The 18,876-nt window shown below is 30.3% G+C and overlaps 1 protein-coding gene across 2 annotated transcripts; it reads right to left on the reverse strand.

The window, feature by feature from the left end:
- Positions 1-4,442: 4,442 nt before the first annotated feature.
- Positions 4,443-17,370, reverse strand: LOC143048400 (uncharacterized). Of its 2 annotated transcripts, XM_076222078.1 has the most exons (5): positions 17,224-17,370; positions 16,267-16,687; positions 15,321-15,664; positions 9,083-9,349; positions 4,443-5,069 (listed from the first exon to the last, which is right to left on the reverse strand). In XM_076222078.1, the coding sequence occupies exons 2-5, from the start codon at positions 16,658-16,660 to the stop codon at positions 5,028-5,030; spliced, it is 1,047 nt and encodes a 348-aa protein (XP_076078193.1). In that variant the 5' UTR covers positions 16,661-16,687; positions 17,224-17,370; the 3' UTR covers positions 4,443-5,027. The 2 variants fall into 2 exon arrangements, with proteins under 2 accessions (XP_076078193.1, XP_076078194.1); XM_076222079.1 differs by lacking the exons at positions 4,443-5,069; positions 9,083-9,349 and adding an exon at positions 12,932-13,084.
- Between the last annotated feature and the right edge of the window lie 1,506 nt (positions 17,371-18,876).

An 18,876-nucleotide genomic window follows, 5' to 3' on the forward strand; every position in this document is an offset into this window, starting at 1 on the left:
TGTTAATGATTTCAAAACAATTTCTTGACAATTTGTTTATGATTTGCTTATGAATTGTAAGCAATTTGTTCGTGATTTGTTATTGTGATTTGTTAGCTCATTTGCATGTGAAATTTTATCACTTTTAAATCACAAAGAAATCATACGATTTGTTTATCATTTGTTACCATGATTTGTTCCTCAATTTTTGTTTGTTTGGGGATGGATGGCACATGTGAGGTAGGATCTGATTACCGTTCTGGATGTCCCAGGAGTCGCGCATTCGCAGTTGGTGTTGGATTCGCATTGCTTAGCCTTCGAATCTAATGTTGTGTTTTGTATAAAGCTTGATTTGTCGTCGGGTTTGTTTGAATTATTGATTTTTTTATCTTATATTTGTTGTCCATTTACTTATATTTATCTGTCTTGGGTGTTTTTGCATTTATTGGTACTGTATTCCCGTCATATCATATCATTTTAGATGTGTATGTGAAATTGCCATAAAGCGAGGAGGTTTGGCTAGCCACAAAAAACAAGTTTAACTCTCCATTTTTTCTTTAAATGTCACGTACCAAGTTAGGAACACGGCAGTTGTTATCTAATAGTTCGTTTGTATGTATGTTGCATTGTCGTTTGTTTTTGTTGCAATTCAGTGTTTTGTTGTTTTCGTCAGTTTTAGTTTTCTTTAAATAAATATATGACTTTTGAACGGCCATATACTACTGTTGCCTTTATTTGAACTAGTATGTTCAGTTTTCTTTATAAAGCAAATACGGTTGTTGAATATTGGTAACATTTAAGGCAAGTGTTGATCACTTTATTATCTTACATGATACTTATTCACTGAACTGAAACCTCTTGACACAGCCATGCAATCAGGGGTTTTTGGTGTATACAACAACTCTGTAATGAAGTTTCAAAATCACAGAATATTTTGTAATACTACATTCTCTCTAAGTTCTTATCCACTACTGAAATTGGCCCAAGAACAAATATGTATTGGGAATCTTATTGCATTGATTGTTTTAGTCTTGTTAAGCTTTTTCTGCTCATTCATTTCATGTGACATGGAATTTAAACTAAAGGCTCTCAAGTTTGGTTTAATTTCATTGAGTGGTTCTCTAGAAGAAGTTCAAAATGTAAAAAGTTAATGCCGAAGATGGACAATGACAGACGCCAAGTGATGAGAAAAGCTCACTTGGCCCTTGGGGCCAGGTGAGCTAAAAAGGAAGAGAAATTATGACAATGTTGCACGTATGAAACAAATAAAATACTATAATCTTTCTTAAGGTAGACTTTTTTGAATGTTTGGTTCATTATGTAATTAATTTTGCTTTTCAACTTTATTATGCAAACAACAATGTATGTCTCATGAAACATGTGTTAAGGAAATGCATGTCAGGCCTACCACATAAAACTTTAAAGGCTTGGGATTTTTGGGGAGTTTTTTCAATGGCTAGGTAGATGCCAATGCTGGTGGATTTTTCTTTTCTGATGATATCACCAACTCAATAGTAAGCATGTTTGTGCTTACATGGTATATTATTGATATTCAAAATTTAAAGTTCATAATTTAGTTTTTGATCATTTGAAATATTTTTTTTTAGCAACAGGCAATCACTGCCATACATAAAGTTAGCACATTTTTTTCAATGCTCTACTAGTTAATATTGATTTGGTTCCTTGGAACATTATTGAAAACAAAAGTATGTTCTTATCTATCATGTAATGCTTGATGTCATAAACGTTTAACTGAAATTGTCCAAATAAGCGGTGATATCTTTTTCCTTTCTTTCATAAATCAGGCCATTTAATAGTTTAATTTTTTGGTTTTTTTTTTGCCATATTGTTGCCTCTTACAGCTTACTGTACGGTATGGATTTTTCTCTTTTTGACCAATTAGTGCAAACTCTTGCTTCATATGAAGTTATGCAGAACGATGTCTCCTTGGATATCTTACCACATTTTCTAATTATCTAAATTATGCACAAAACACTAAACACTTGATATTTATGCTATATTGCTAAATGTATAATGTATAATGAAAAAATATTAATATATCACAAGCATTCATAACTACACAATTACATCTTTCATGAATAAATAACAAAATGTCTTTAATGTCACAGCACTCTGCAAATACTGTAAATTCAGAAATTATAGTGGACATTTATTATTAAAAATTTCAAAATGCAATTTTAAATTATTGCAATTATAACCCAGTCGCATTTTTGGCAATAATAAAAACATCGCAATAATTTCTCAATCTATAGTATCTTATAAATGTCATTAAACAACTCAATATAAACAGCACTTAATTGCACAATAATAATGATAGATATGTCAAAACATAAAAAGGAAAACATCTTCTATAATAATATAAATTGTTTTCAATATTGTAAATCATAATTATGATAAGGCAGAGATTTCTTCAGGGGTTAGTGAAATTCAACTTATGTATAATAAGATTAGAATGTTGTTTACCTAACTTCTCATGATAAGTTGATCAGAATCATGGTCATTATTACCATTCCTTGTCAAATCAATGGTGCATGACAAATTTAGTGACAATGTTTATCATTTTATTTATATAATTTTCCAATAAATTCATATGTGTTTTAAAAATTTGTTTTCAATTAGTTTTCATCAAATGGAAGGATTCTGCTTTGTCATCCTGTTATAACTTTAGGTGGGGATTATAAATATACATATTGTAATTTTGACTAACCAGGACTCATTGTCAATGAAAAGAAATGTTAATTCAGGTGCATCTTGACTCCTTTCCAAAACAGTTATGGTATTTATCATATAATAAAAACCAATATGAATAAAATAAAAATCCTTCTAAAACCATAAAAAACAACAAATTGAAACAAAAAACATCAAGTAAGAAATAGGCAAATTGCAAATGAGCTGTAACTCTGGTGCTTGGGCATATTGAAATGCAAATATTTTTTTGTTAAAAGGATTTTTTTACAAGATTTTTGCTTAAATAATCTAATTACAAACTTTTACATGTAAACTATGAAGAATTCCTATTGTTCTTTTTCACACTTTAAATTGGAAAAGAAACATGCAAAAAAATTTATCAAATGCATTTATCTTCATTAAAAGTATTTTTTGGTAAATAGAAACGTAAATTCTTTTCATAGTTTCCTACATACAGATATATGACAAATTATACTTTTTAATATTTGAGATCATTTGCTTATTTTACAATCTGAAGCTGCTTTTAATAAAAGGCATGTAATAATAAAATTTGATTTTGAAACAAACACAATTATACATATTCAACAAGTTTAAAATCATATATACAATAAATTGAAACAGTAACAGGACATAATGAACATACATTAAAAAAAACAAAATGGAAAATACGAAGTGCGTTTCTGGTATATAGTTATACTTATTATATTTTGAAAAGGATTTACATTGTATCAGCAATGAAGTAAACCTTAATTTTAGGTTTTTGTTTTTATTCAAGGTAACTATACGGAAACTTATTTCATGATGTAAATGTCTATTCTGCATGTATACACACAGTTATTTGCTTTGGAAACTAAATACCGGTAACTTAAAATCTTTTTTGATAAAATTTCTAAAATTCTTAAAAAATAAAATCCCAAAACAACACCACCAATGTTACACATTCTCCACAATACAATGTTATTAAATGCATATATGTATATTAAACCTTTTTGTTTGTAAAATAAATGTATTTACCATAAAAGTTTAATACATTTTATATTAAATACAAAAAGTACCTGAGATAGCATGGGAAATGTAGTAAGGTTACTTACTAACAAAATACATAAAACAAGTCATTTAAAGCCTTCTATGATAAGAAATATCTGACATGAATCTCATCCTTAAATTGACCATACACTTTTAAATGTATTTGATTCATGAGGAAAATGGAACCTTTAGTCTAAGGTATTACAATGCAATTAATTAATCTGATATGCAACAAAAAAGAATGGAACTATAATGGAGATTGAGATTAAACTATGTTCACTGGTATCATTTTGTGTAACTAATGTGGGAATGAGTATTGTGTAATACAGATTGAAAATATTCAACAACCAAAAATAACCAATTACAAATCTTAATCAAATCTATTATTATTCATGGAATTAACTTATCAATAAATCTCTTAAAATAAAACAGCATAACCACCACGACTGTGTATGGCCAATTTGCACAAGTCCATCCACTAATTGAAAAAGATCTATAACGGCTGCCAATTGTCATCAATGAGTTTTATTATCAATGAACAATCATGCCCAGTAGACATGGTAAAATCAGATAATTTAGAATCCAAGTATCATTTACAGACATCAAAAGAACACCAATTCAATTTATGAGGGGTCTCCCTTTCAACAGACTTGAATTGGTAAAATTTGCAAAATAATTAACCAAGGTTATAGCAATGTAAGGTCAATTATTTTTAAAGCATTAAAGAAACAGTTTCAATCTTTTAATAATTTTTAACTTCTTGGTCATAATAGATATCTAAACTCATAACTAAACACCTATATAAACTGCATGTACTACAAGCATATATCAATCATCTGGTGCATTTAGTTCTTATCCTGTGCTTACACTAGCACATGATTTAGGAGCTACAACTGTCAACTATCTGACTACCAGTTAACTATAACTTGGACTAAATCAATTGTTGTATGCACTGACAGTGTTTAGACAATGTTCCTTCTCGCATACAACAATGCACAACTTACAGGCATTTTTAATTCTTAAAAAATCAATTCTTAGATAAAATATTTGAGATCTAGTAAATGTACCACATGTCTCTTAGGTATTATATTACCTTCACAATTTTGACATTTCAGACACCAAGACAGAGTGCAAGGGTCAAAAAGCAAGCTGAAAACACTAAATAATCATTTAGAATTACATTTCACAGTCACATTCATCAATACACAGACTAACTTGTCGCAATAAAGCTGTCCTATAAATATCTTTGTACAATAAGAAGTTTTGGGAACAACTCAATCCATTCCATCTCTTAGTCCTGTTTGAATGATTGTTCACTTCAATAGCTTTTCAATTTGCTGAGCAAGACTATGAAGCTGAAATAAAGAAAAGATTCATTTAATTAAGCTAAATCTTTTTAAAAAGTTTCAGCCTGTTTGGATCTTTTTTTTCTCTTTCTTAAATGTTATGATAATATTAGAGAAATGACTGCTTTCAAGATAGACACATCATTTTATCTGCAGCTACAAGACTTTTTCTTTTTTTTGGAAGTACATTTGAAATGCCTCCTTTAAATATATCTAAATTTGCATATCAAGCTTAAGGGATTTGCACTGGATAGTTAGGTGAACTTTTATACAGAGATATTTTTCTCATTAATTTAAAGGGAAACTTCGCAAAAAAATCAAAAATTGATATTATGTTCATTCAGTATAAAAATGCTCAAATTCATAGTTATTAAAGTTTTATTCTGCTAGATAAGCGATCACCATCGATTTTAAATTTAGAGTATCAATACTCTGCGTTCGGCCATTTTGTCTTCTTTCCCGAATAATAACAACGATATGTCTATAAACCACAAAGGAACAAAACTACAGTAACCGATGTAGTCGTAATTGCGTGTCGATATCTTGTCAATCGTACGGTTGTTTTATCCGACTAACTAACTTGATACGGAAAATATTCTTATTTTTTTCAAATTACCATGGTCTGTTGTTTTTAAACTGTTGATATTGGAGTTAGGTAAAAAGTCAAAGTTGAAATCATAAATAAGTGTTCCGTGAAAATTGTTTTCGAAAATCTAATTTGTTCATAATTCTTTAAAGTAATAAACTTTTTTCAAATAAATTCTGATCTTCCCTCATCTGATCACCAGCATGGCTAAAGGTATTACTTCCAAAGGTATTGTGAGGGATGTGAGGTGACACGTCCAGGTATTCAAGCGATTTCCTGTCGGGCTTGCAAGTTCATGCATCGTTTCACCTCTGCAGGTATTGATCAGTGTACACGGCGGATAACTTATAACTTTCCATTTTGAACTATCAGATGTATAATATACAACTCTGTCTTACTTGTCATTACTAAACTCATACGCTTGTTGATAAATAACATTTCTGGTGTAAAGAATATTATTCATAAAAATATAAATAATACCCAAAAAATAAGATTTGATGAAATTAAAATCTATTTAAAGATTTTTTTTCCAATGGTGAATTTGGGAAAATGTAATATATACTCATTGTCAATAGTGAAGGACAGATTGGAACATACCAGAAATATTGATTTAAAAAAATGTACGCACTTGTCGACGATTCGTTTATACGACTGGGTAGTAAGTTACGGAACTATAGCGCAATTTAAAATATATACATGTATACATTGAACATAAGAAAAAAAACATACATTTTGAATAAATTGGGGTAAAAGTTTTGTAAATAGACTAGTCTACGTATGCCAACAGTATGTACTCATCGAATGTCGATAGACTATTGTATACCAGAAGAAGAAGAGAACCAATTTGATTTAAATACAGGTCGATGTATAATTTGCTTTGGTTCATCGAAGTTGTGGACATAGTAAAATCACAGATTTATATTTCAATAACATTGTTCTCGAACAAAGGAAGGAATTCGTCATCACAATTGTTATATATGCCACTGGACGAACACTAATTATCCCCAAGGGATGTGAATATTTTGCTGGGAAACTATTGAGTATCAAAGTTTTAAATCAATTTCGGGATTTATTTTCTTTCTTGGTATTCTAGGGAAATATGACATTAGATTGGTTCTGTCTTTTTTTAAACATCGTTAAAAAGATGTGTGTCTAAGGTGGACGCCACAAGAACCCTGTAATACTAGTACGAGAGTAGCATGTAAACATTCCTTCTCAATAATATGGTTGTATTGGAAATCTTTTCATACAGATTGACAACTCATGGTCCAATATGCATGTAATATTTGCCACATGACGCCCATAGTTCTTTCTACCATCATCATCTTATTCTTTGATATTGCTGTAAACATCGATGGTTCACACCCAAACAAAATGGGAGTAATGTACCATCAGAGTTTCTCCGTGGTATACACTTGTGAAAATTAATAAATAGACGAAATTTCTGTATTGAAATGAATCTACATCTTCAAATAACGATTTTGAGTAATCACCTTACAAACCAATATAAAAGTATGGCAAGATATAACCATGAAGGAATTTAGCTTTTGTCAGACGCAAGAACTCATCACTATCATAAACGTATACGTATATATGCATGCAGTTTCAAATATCAAGAACAAGCGGTCGATGTCGATAGTCCGTTTTCTAACTGTTCAGAGTTAGACATGTCACTTGTTCATTCTTGGAAGCCTTCATATTCCCCGTCCAACGATGGGAACTCTTTCTGGTTGTGTTCACTATAAATGCTTGTATGGTAATTCTGTCGTTTATCTGTACAAGTGGTTGCATTTCCTCTCCTTTCCCAACAAACAAACTAACAAAACGCTACTAGTCTGCTTTCTCTAGAGCTCATCTTCAATGGCGCTTATACATTTTTGTTTGCAGGAAACTTACTATATACATGTATACTAATAATAATTGTTTCAAGAACAACGATGTATGGAAGAACTATTCTAAATTCGTCAATATCAGTTATGCATGACTAAAATATAAGTTTTATTACAACTACTGTATTACTTATTTGGATTAATGACGGCTATCATGTTCAACATTGCACAAATATTATCATAGAATTAAAAAAAAAATGTACAAAAATCCTCAAAAAAAATAATGCCTTAGCTTAGATCATTGGTATTCTTTTCACAAAAAGTTCGTGTAAATGATTGTCAAATGAATTTAATTATGTAAGAATGAAATGTTAAAAAGAAACTAAAAAAAATCATGCATGTTGTATGTTGTATTTTTTTCAATTAAAAACTTTAAAATTGCGATAGTTTTATGAGCATTAAACACAGCAAGATTTGAACACAAATTAAGAAATTCCGGTAAAGTCAATGATATCAAACAGATGTGCAATGGTATATCAAATTGGGAAATATTGCATTTAGTTTTTATTAAAGATTAAAACTACTATTTTTTACTTCATATTTGAATCTTTACGCCAATTGCCGCTAAGAAAGTAATCCAAAATTGTTTCCTTTTATTTTTATACACTTTCGGAATTATGAATCTGAATTTTATTTTCAATTAATTTACACAATTTAATTATTGTATCTTTATTCTCATCGTGTATTAAATCTTAGTGTATTAAATACAGCATACTCTTTCTAATCCTTTCTGTTTATCCTTTCCAAATAACAACATTCATACCTGTGTACGCTTGAACTCACACCTGCGGCTAAATAGCTACAAGGTAAACGAATTGACCTCAAGCCGAGAAATATACATTGACCTTTACAAAATAATATACACACTCTGCTCACACATTAGTTGCATTGAAATGATTATCAAAACAATAACGGTAAATAGAACTGAAATATTTTCAGTTCAATATCAGTAAAAATGTTCAATAAATATTTTATGAAAAAAATCTCAACAATAATTAATGAAATTTATTCGAAAACATTTACTAGAGATAATTTTATAGGAGTTTAATTCAATCAATACAAAACGGTATATGCATATTCATTTTCGTTCATTCTTATATTGTGGTTAATAACTACGACCATTCGTCAGCTGTGCGCTTTTAATTACGTATATTGTCGATAAGCTATAAGAGTTAAACAGATTTTATTTTTTCCCAGAATTCAACAAATCGGGCTAAAACGTCACGACCCACTCGAGAATTCAACCAAAAAAGATACAAATACTTGATTTTCTCCGTTATTAGAAGGAATATAAATTTAAAACTTTGCAAATGTGTTTTTTATGTTAAGATGAACATAATTAGATGATAAGTAAAAAATCGCGGAATTTCCCTTTAAGATAAAACTAACTTTAAGCAAACATTACTTTTATCCTCACAATGACCAGAAATCTTTTTCATATTCGTTTATCCTAAGCAAGCCTGCAATTATTTATTCTCAATAAATTAATTTTAGATAATTTACAGTCCTATCATGTTGTAAACTGAAAATTTTGAAAAGTTTCAAACCTGAAAATAAATGGCCTCATTTCTGAGCTCCCTCAACACCTGACGACTTCTGGGTAAAGCATCTGTTGCAATTCCACCATCCCTAAGGTAGTTCAGGATGTAACGGAAGTGAGTTCCATCTCTATCAATAAAGATGGTGCCATCTTCCTCAGGTTTTATGTTGTGACGTCCACTAAACATGGCAGCTAACATGGACTCACTGTCCCTGGTCAAGGTCAGTTCTGAGGTGGTGTATATTGTTCCTCCAACATCAAGTTTGATTCTTCCCTACAAATATAAAATCTAAAGCATGTCAATCAAAGTTATAAGAGTTGTGCCCATCCCACAATTTTGGATTCAAATATAAATGAAACTAGGGCATAATTTGTATAGTAATTACTGTATAAACTATCTCCTTTTATCTTACTGTGCTCCAAAAAAACACAACCACAGCTTTTTTTATTTTTTTCTATCATGGTCTTAATATATAACAACCATGTTCCCTTTTTGCTTCCCAAATTTTGAAAACATAAAAAAGAATAATAACTTAAAATTATAATGAATTTTTCAAAATGTTGCTCTGAAATGATCTGAGGACAGATAAATTAAAGTAATTATTATCTCCCTTAAATACTTTTCCTGAAACAGGAATAGCAATTTAAAAATAGTTCCATATGACACATTCATATACCTGTACAAAGTGTCATTTTTCTCAGCACTCAGTTTTCGCACAAGTTCTCTTATATTTGGACTTCTTGTTTGATGTTGTCTTATATTAACCTACCCAACATCAATCTTTTTTTATTTTGACATATTTTTTAATTTCACTCTCATACCAGTAATAATATTCTAAGACTTTATAAATATTTTGGATTATTAGTACCTATAACAGGCTATTATTTGAACTTGGAATTATTTTTAATTATGGAATTTGCTTGATTTCTTGTTATTGAATTTTTTAATAAATTCCATGCTTATTCTGTATTGAAATGTTCTGTGCTGCGCACAACACTTTCTATTACAAAGAAAATAGTATATTTTGAATAGAATGTACTGTACCGCGCACAACACTATCTAACCAAAATACATTGTATGGAAAGTGTCATTAACCGCTCAAAAGATTATAATACCAAATACACAAGAAATTTATTGTAAATTTTGAAGAGAAGAAATCAAGCAAATTCCATAATCAAAAATAATTTCAAGTTCAAATAATAGCCTGTTCTATATAGGTGCAAACATTTAAAGAAAACAAACTGAATTTTCAGACCAAATTAAGACTCCATCTAGTCTTATCATTTCAGAGAAAACTATATCTGATTTTTTTTTAGAATAAGTAGAAGGACAACAGACACCAAGTAATGGCAATAGCTTAGATAGACTGTTAAGGGGAGGCAACTCTGTCAAGTATAGATGATGACAGTATTTTGTTAAACTTAAAGTATCATCTATACTACTAAAGGTAGAGACTGAAACCATACTTAGTCTGAAATATTTGTGACATGACATATAAATATAGTGTCTCATACTTTCTAATTTTATCTTTTAAGAAATGTTATTTCCACAGAAAACACCATTTTTGAGAAAATATCCAAATTCAGAAACCGTTATCAATCTTTGTCTTATATGTTTTGTTGGTGCATGCTCTGTCAGCATATATATATGAGTCTACAAAGTGTTGAATATCATCGCACAAAGATGGAAAAAATGAACAGATGATATAAATTATACAATAATTGCAAATATTTCGGCTCAACAAATGGCCTTCATCAGTTTTAAAAGTTTTAACAATACTGATATATAATGTGTAAGGTGTAAACATAGATCAGTAATAATACAGGTAAGTTTTGGTCGATTGATTTTAATCCAAAATCCTGAATATCATAATATAAACATTAGACTGTAAATTTAATTATTTCTTTCTATTGATTCCGTCTGGATGGAGGACACCCAGTTCTTTTATCCAAAACTTCTCCCGATTCTCTCTTTGCCTATGTTGCCATGTACAATCCTGTTCGATCACAAGGATCTTCATGTGATCAAAATCTTTCAGATTGTGATCTGGTAACCTGAAGTGTTGGCCGACAGGAATGTACGGTTTTTTTGTGAGGACACTCCTGTGGCCATTAAGGCGTTTGTGAAATGGCTGCATAGATTCACCAACATATTGGAGACCACATATAGGACACTCAAGAACGTAAATCACGTTTGAGCTTTTGCAGTTGACATTGCAGAAGATCTTGTATGTCTTCTCTGTGGTCTTACTGTGAAATGTTGATGAATGCTGCAATTGGTTACAACATTTGCAGCGCTTATCCCCACAAGGCTGGCAATTACCTACAGTATGGTTTACACCTTACACATTATATATCAGTATTGTTAAAACTTTTAAAACTGATGAAGGCCATTTGTTGAGCCGAAATATTTGCAATTATTGTATAATTTATATCATCTGTTCATTTTTTCCATCTTTGTGCGATGATATTCAACACTTTTTAGTGCGATGATATTCAACACTTTTTATATATATATATACTACCTGTGAAATGTATAATTATACAGGGATTAACACTACTAAATTCATTCTTTGTCACATAAATTTTCTGATTGTAGTAAGAAAACCAGTACAGGTTTAAACAGAAAGATTTTGATAGCAGACAAAAACAATGCACCTTTATAATCACCACGACTTTATCATATGACAAATTATTCAAATTCTAAAAACCAGGCTTAAAATAAGGTGTACTACAAGGTACTTTAGTAAGTCATGGATCGACAATGTCGCGGATGTTTTCTTGTATACTTTAATTTTAGCCAAATACCTTTATCATCTATACCAGGGTAGTTACTTATATATCAGTAAATTTTCATTCCCTGCTTTTGAAAAAGAAGAGATTGCAATTTTATATATTTTTTATTCTTGTTAAAGTCTCAATACCCAATTTACACCCATTCAACAGTAAAAAACCACGGAAATCTTAAGGTTTTCTTGAAGACTAAACTATCTACAGGTAATCTCACCATATTCATATGATATGATGACCTAACAAACTAAAGGCAAACCTTTTTATCATAAAAGTATTCTTGTATGAATTGTGTTCGTATACATTTCACTCTTTGCATGAACTAAATGCAAAAATACTGTTTACAGTCCAATTTAATCATGGTTCTTCTGCTAAAAAGCACCTTTTGCTTACAACAGCAATATTATGCATGAAAACAGATAACAAGCCTGACATTTCTAATCCTAGTATACACACAGCTTTACACATCACTTTTCCAGCTCACACTACTTAGTTTATTAAGATGAACAGATACATTTTGCTAGATTGAAAATCAAGCAATATATTTTTCAAATGTATGAAACTGAAAACAATTATATAACAACAGTTACCATGGAAACATTCACAGATCAGGTATTGATAAGGAACCTCCCATGTTTCCTGTAGAGCTAAACTGGTACCCTATCCATTCTAAACAACTGGTAAAAGTAATGTTTATATAAAGAGATACAGTATGATTGCCAATAAGAAAAATATCCATATAATGTGGATGCAAGCAAATGATTTTTTTCTTTTTTAAAGAATGTGGTGGTTTTTTTAATTCATTGTGTTTCCAATTACCAAAAAATAATATTTTACTTATTCCTTTTTGAAAGAAATATTTAGTGAAACATTAAAAGTTTGTTTACAGTTGTTAATTTCAACTTTTTACTAATTTGATGATTGTATTAATGGGCATCTTTTACCTGTTGTTTTACAAGGCTGAAAAGCAATAATGGTTGGTTACCAGTTCATCAGAAATCACTACATAAACTTATCTTACTCATTACCGCCAACGAATTACCTTTACACAACATGGACATTGTGACATTTAATGGACATATTCTTCGATGTTAATCTCGCATAGTTTGTTTGATGACTTCGTGTTATGGATAAAACCCACGGAAAACTGTATAGCTTCAAAGGACCCTAATAAATCAAGGCTTATCTCCTTGAAAAAGGGACCATAAATGTCGAGAACCTAGGTGTAATATTATAAAAGAAAACATTTCATATCATAAACATAACATTAAAAAAACAAACAATTTAGGAGTCATTAAAATAAATTTCAGTCAGCTGCTGTTTAGTGAACTTAATTTACTACTTTTTTAAAAATGAATGTAAAGACAGGAAATACTATTTGTATATAGCAGAAAATACAAATTATCAGGATGCTTTTATTGAAATATTGCTGTCAGAGATGATTCATTTGCATTTATAGTTTGGAAAATAATTTCCAAAACTTTTTTTTTTAACTTTATCCCAAATATTTTGTTTCAATTTCAAACAATGTTTTGTTCAACTTAAAAAAAAAATCTTTTTATAAAAAAACATTAAATTTCAGAGCTCTAAAATTTTCCTTTTCAGGCAGTTTATAATCTGGATCAATCATAGAACCTTATCTCTATGACTGAAAGATTAATTTCTGGACTGAATACTTATCTAAGTGAAAACATATGGCAAGGAAATTCAGAACAATACATAAGGTAGGGACTGTAATCTTAGAGCCCTGTAGATTGTACAACTACCATATTTTACTAAACCTGTATTTTAACAATTTCTGGAAAGCGGCACCTGGACCTTTAAAATACCCTAAAATTTAGGGCCCCAATTATATAAAGGGTGAATCCTCCATCAATACCCTGCAAGAAACGGTTATAAGACAAAACATAGGACATGTCAAAACAATTCAAAGCCGCCTCTCATTTCTGATACAAGGAAGGAACAAATTGAAGTGGTACACATCAAGATATCCAAAAATCTGTATCACCAGAATTTTGTTTAAATAAGACTCAAATTAAATTGGTCCTACCTCTGTTAGTTTTCCCTCCTTGAGATACAGTATAATGCAGGCTTGGCTATGACATTATATACAGATTAAAATATGTGATTTTTTTTTTAGTGTGTTTTGACCCATTGTTTTAATTGTATTTTTTTTTACTTTTTTGATAACAATAAAAGTTGTTGTTGTTGCTTTACGATATATCAGAACATGTATTTGTTTCCACAGAATGGCTAGATATTAAAATTAATTCTTTTTATAACCATGTACTAAGTGCCAATAGAAACACAACACATAAACACATATTCATCACCATCATTGCCATAATTGGTCCCTTTTTGAATACAAAATAGTTCTTTAAAATTATTCCTCAAAATTTTGGATACATCTTGTCTTAAATTCCCTTTTTTTGGTTATGAGTAGTAAGTCAAAGATTAGTCATAAGTTTTCAAAATTGCTTAACATGTTTTTTTGGCATAATCTAAGGTTTCTGCAGATTTTCACACACCAACATCCATTTTTAAAGGAGATCTGCTGGTTTAAAATTTTGATAAATGGAAAATATGTGTTGCTGTTGAATTCTGTGCCAACAATTCTGTTGGCACATAGTATATTGGAACTCAGACTTTTTCTTACTTTTTCATTGTGTAAATGCATTGTATTGTTTCTGTTCTATATCTAGAGCTCGTTTTGTACATGTATTTATTTTTTATATATATAAGAGATTCTTTATACTAAAATAATTCTCAATACAAACTGTACCTTTATTATCAGCTACATGTATATACATGTATGTATTTTAGTAAGGAGTTATATTTAAAGCATATTCTATTAGTTTCAAGTGTCCTCTGCTCAATATTTTTTGTTTGTATTTAATTTGTGAAGCAGACCTTCTCATGCCCACTAGTAAAGTATTTCATACCTTGAGAACACAATTGTCTTTTTATAGCACTAACTTACCTGCTTGTCTTTTTATGTATATGAGTTTCCTGTTTGTTTAAATGCTTAAGAAAATAAATACTTTTATCAATTAGAACAATATTACTAAACATTATTATTGTAAATTTAAGGCATGATATATAAATTGAAAAAATACTTAATGTAAATAATTTTAGTATGTTTAGAAAAAAAAATGATAGGAAGTTGTAAATTTTGTACTAAAAAATGTTTTTTGTAAATGTATGTCTTTTTTTCATAGGTTGTCAAGTGGTTATAAAATACTAAGTTCTAACATTTTTCTTGATTGACCAGCAATTTTAAAGCCTTAGTTAATACCTATGTGACTACATGTACCTTTTAACGTCTCACAAGTAACTCAATGTATAGCATGTACATGTATAAGCAACCATGATGATTTTATTCTGCAGAAATCTTTGTCAAGTTTAATTTGCAATAATCTGTACTTGGTTATATTTTTCTTAAATTTACTCCATACCTTTTGAACTTTATGCAATTCTTCCATTCGTGTGATCTCATCTCGTAACTGCTGCCATTGTCTAACAATTTCCTCTTTTTCCTTCAGTAGTTCTCGTTTACATTTCTCCTGGTGTTTGTCAAATGATTTCTCCCTTGCTATCAGATCTTTTTCTTTCTTTTCCAATTCTCTGCCTCGTAATTCAAGTTCTTTCTTCAGATTTTGAAGGTGCTCTCTTTCATCAACAACTTCTTTGTTGATACTGTCGATTTCATTTATTCTGTTAGAGACATGTGCTTCAAGACTTTCTGTAACACTTTCGTATTTGGTGTGTAAACAGTCTTTAATTTCAGATACCAATTTTTCTGTAAAGAAAAAATTTGTGCATTTTCAATAATATCAATTTGTCTTCAAATGTCAAGAAAACTGAAAATATTAATCATGTTAATATAAAAATAAGGAGATACATAAACTGCAGGAAAGAAGCTTATGTAAAGGATTGTCAAAAAATGTGTTGAAATATTGAAAGCTATATATATATATATATATATGTTGTTTGTGTTGTTTTTAGACCCTTCTACAACGAAATTTGTTTTACATGCACACATATAAAAATTGCGGTTTTTATCCAACGTAATCATAGGTTTGAACCTAGTTTTCAATTTAGACTTGTATATATATATATATATATATATATATATATATATATAGATAAATAACTTAAGGGTTAACAGCAAAAATAAACATATTTTAAGCATGTTAAGAATGCAATGTATTAAAAAATTCAGTAATTGTTAAGTATACAATTGACAGTTTTGATCTTTGTATAGAAGAATTTCTACAGAATGTTATATTGTCAGACATATTGGCTTATTATTGATGCCATCACAAATTCTTGATATATGAAGGAGCCTGGATCATCTTGTTAAACATACAAACTTATTTTTTCTTCATATAAGTGCTCTACCTAGTCTAGCATTTATGCTCTCTTTCTCTACAGTAAAGTTTAACACTTCTTTCTTCAAATCGCTGTCATCATGGCTGGAGTCACCACCATCACACAAATGTACCCCTTGGTCTTCACAGTTTTGTAAGTGATCTTTACAAATGAAGCAGACATAGTCATCATAATCGTTCAGCTGTAGACGATGTCTGTGGTGGTGGTGCCCTCTATATGAGCAACCTTGACCTCTTCTATTGTAATAATTGTTCCACTGGGGATGTGGTGCTCTAAATAATCCTCTAGTGGACTGCATATAGCGATGATTCATCATCTGCTGATTCATAATCCTGTTGTAAGGAAAATAAGGTGGTGGTCCCTGCTGCCAATGAAACCCCCTGTTGAATTGACTATTGGACATAGTATGTTAATTGTGTGTGTATCTAAGCTGAAAGTAGATATGAAATGTAATAAATATACATTATGTACAATGTAATTGAGAGGGAAATTAAAGACCTTTATAAATGTATATTCAAACCCATGTTGATATATAAAAAAAAAAATATATATATATATATAACCTCCACAGATATGGCAATTATGTCTTTGAATAGGCTCATAAATATATGAAAGGATCAAAAAGTATTTTTTCATCAATAGTGTATTAAAATTAGATTAAATTTTTTAATGAGTCAATAATGACAATATTTTTATTGAGCCCTGCAAGAATTTTTATCAAAAATGGTTACATAGTTATTCTGTATGGTGTAGCATTTTCTAAAATAGATCAAACTCCGAAAAATAGGATTGCACAAATACAGTTGTCATACAGTGTGTATTGGCATATATGGTGAATCAGCTGGCAATCACTCAAGCGGAACAAAAATGTCAACACAAATCTTGAACAATGAAAATATTGTCTATTATTATAAACCAACTGAAGAATACCAAGTTGTTTAAATAAATGATGAATAATTATCATACAAGATTGATAGAACTCTCAATGTATTTCGGTTAACCAAGTGTTCTGTGTTTTTGTTTACTTCTCTTTCCAGCTGCTTGTTTGTTTACGTCGACGAATAATTTTTCATTCGGCAATTTCCGTATGACTCCGACGTTCAAAGGGAGCCAACTTCAAAAGAATCGATGACAAATCGCCCCACAACTAATCGCCCCACTTTCTAAAAAATCGCCCCATTTTTTATAAAACCGCCCCACTCTGTTACAAACTAGCCATTGACACTTATGAAAAAGGGTAAAATTCCGCTGAAATATTAAGATCTGCCGACTCGCCCCACTTGCAAATAGGTTAAATTAGATAACATATGTCCCGTTTATAAAGAAAAGGGTTAAAATCCGGCTGAAATAAGGGTTTATTATTATGAAAAGAGATGCAATCCCGTTGTATATATGTTCCGGACCATATGAGGACTTGGACCATACGCGTATGGTCATGACCATATGCGTATACTCATATGGTCCGACCATATGCGTATGGTCCGACCGTACGCGTATGGTCGGACCATATGATTTTGATACATTTCATAATTCAAAAATTACGTAAAAAATAAATATTGATGCCATAGTTAGTTTTCATCGCTAGTTACATTTTTGCATGTAGGTTTGGGTGACATTTACTAACACACGGTATCATAGCTTTTTTGCATTTGCGAGTCTTGGTGGTGCAATTCGGAAGCCGTATGGTCCAAATACTCATATGGTCCGGAACATATAAATATGTATAATATATGTATATGTCCCTGAGTGTCCCACTTTAATACCCGAAGTGCTATAAAATCAAATTGCTGTTAATCCTTCAATCGTATGATTATGATAAAATTAACAGATTTCTTTTCAATTGTTATACAAATAACTAGGCTATTGGCATTTTTATAACGGTCAGGACATTCATCATGACAAAGATCAATTTGGGCAGGTCAAGTTTCATTTCAAAAATTAACAAACATTTGTTTTCATAAATTCATATATATATATATGTTGTCGAGTGGTTTTCTTGGCTTTAATCACAAATAAAACACTCCCCAGGTTTTGGATTCTATTTATTATGATAACGAAAAGGTTGTAAACACTCGACAACATTTAATGCTATCATCTTCCTTGGGAAGGAACTTAAGTCATTTTTTTTTTTTTTCAATAATAAAAAGTTATCAACATTTTCTGCATCGGTCAGGACATTAGTCAGGGCAGATCGGACGTTGGTCAGGTCAACTTTTCTAACTCTTCAAATTATTTTTTTTTTAAATCTTTTTGGGTAGACTTTACATAGATAAATCATTTATGGGTAGACTTTACATAGATAAATTCAGCCGTATAAGAAAAGCAAAATGAGAATGTTAAATTTGATGTATGCCTTTTTGTGCTACGTTGTTACATTTGTTGTTTATGTAGTGATATTAAGATGATAACACAATATTGACTGTTGTACCCCTATTTTTGACATTTTTACTCTTTGAGTATGTTTGTTTTGTTCATGCATCGTTGACAATGTAATGGAATTTGATGCGACTGTCATACAAGTGAGAGGTTTAGCTAGCTATAAAACCAGGTTCAATCCACCATTTTCTACATTAGAAAATGCCTGTACCAAGTCAGGAATATGACAGTTGTTATCCATTC

Source organism: Mytilus galloprovincialis, chromosome 10 (assembly GCF_965363235.1).
Source record: "Mytilus galloprovincialis chromosome 10, xbMytGall1.hap1.1, whole genome shotgun sequence".
Taxonomy (NCBI): Eukaryota; Metazoa; Mollusca; class Bivalvia; order Mytilida; family Mytilidae; genus Mytilus; species Mytilus galloprovincialis.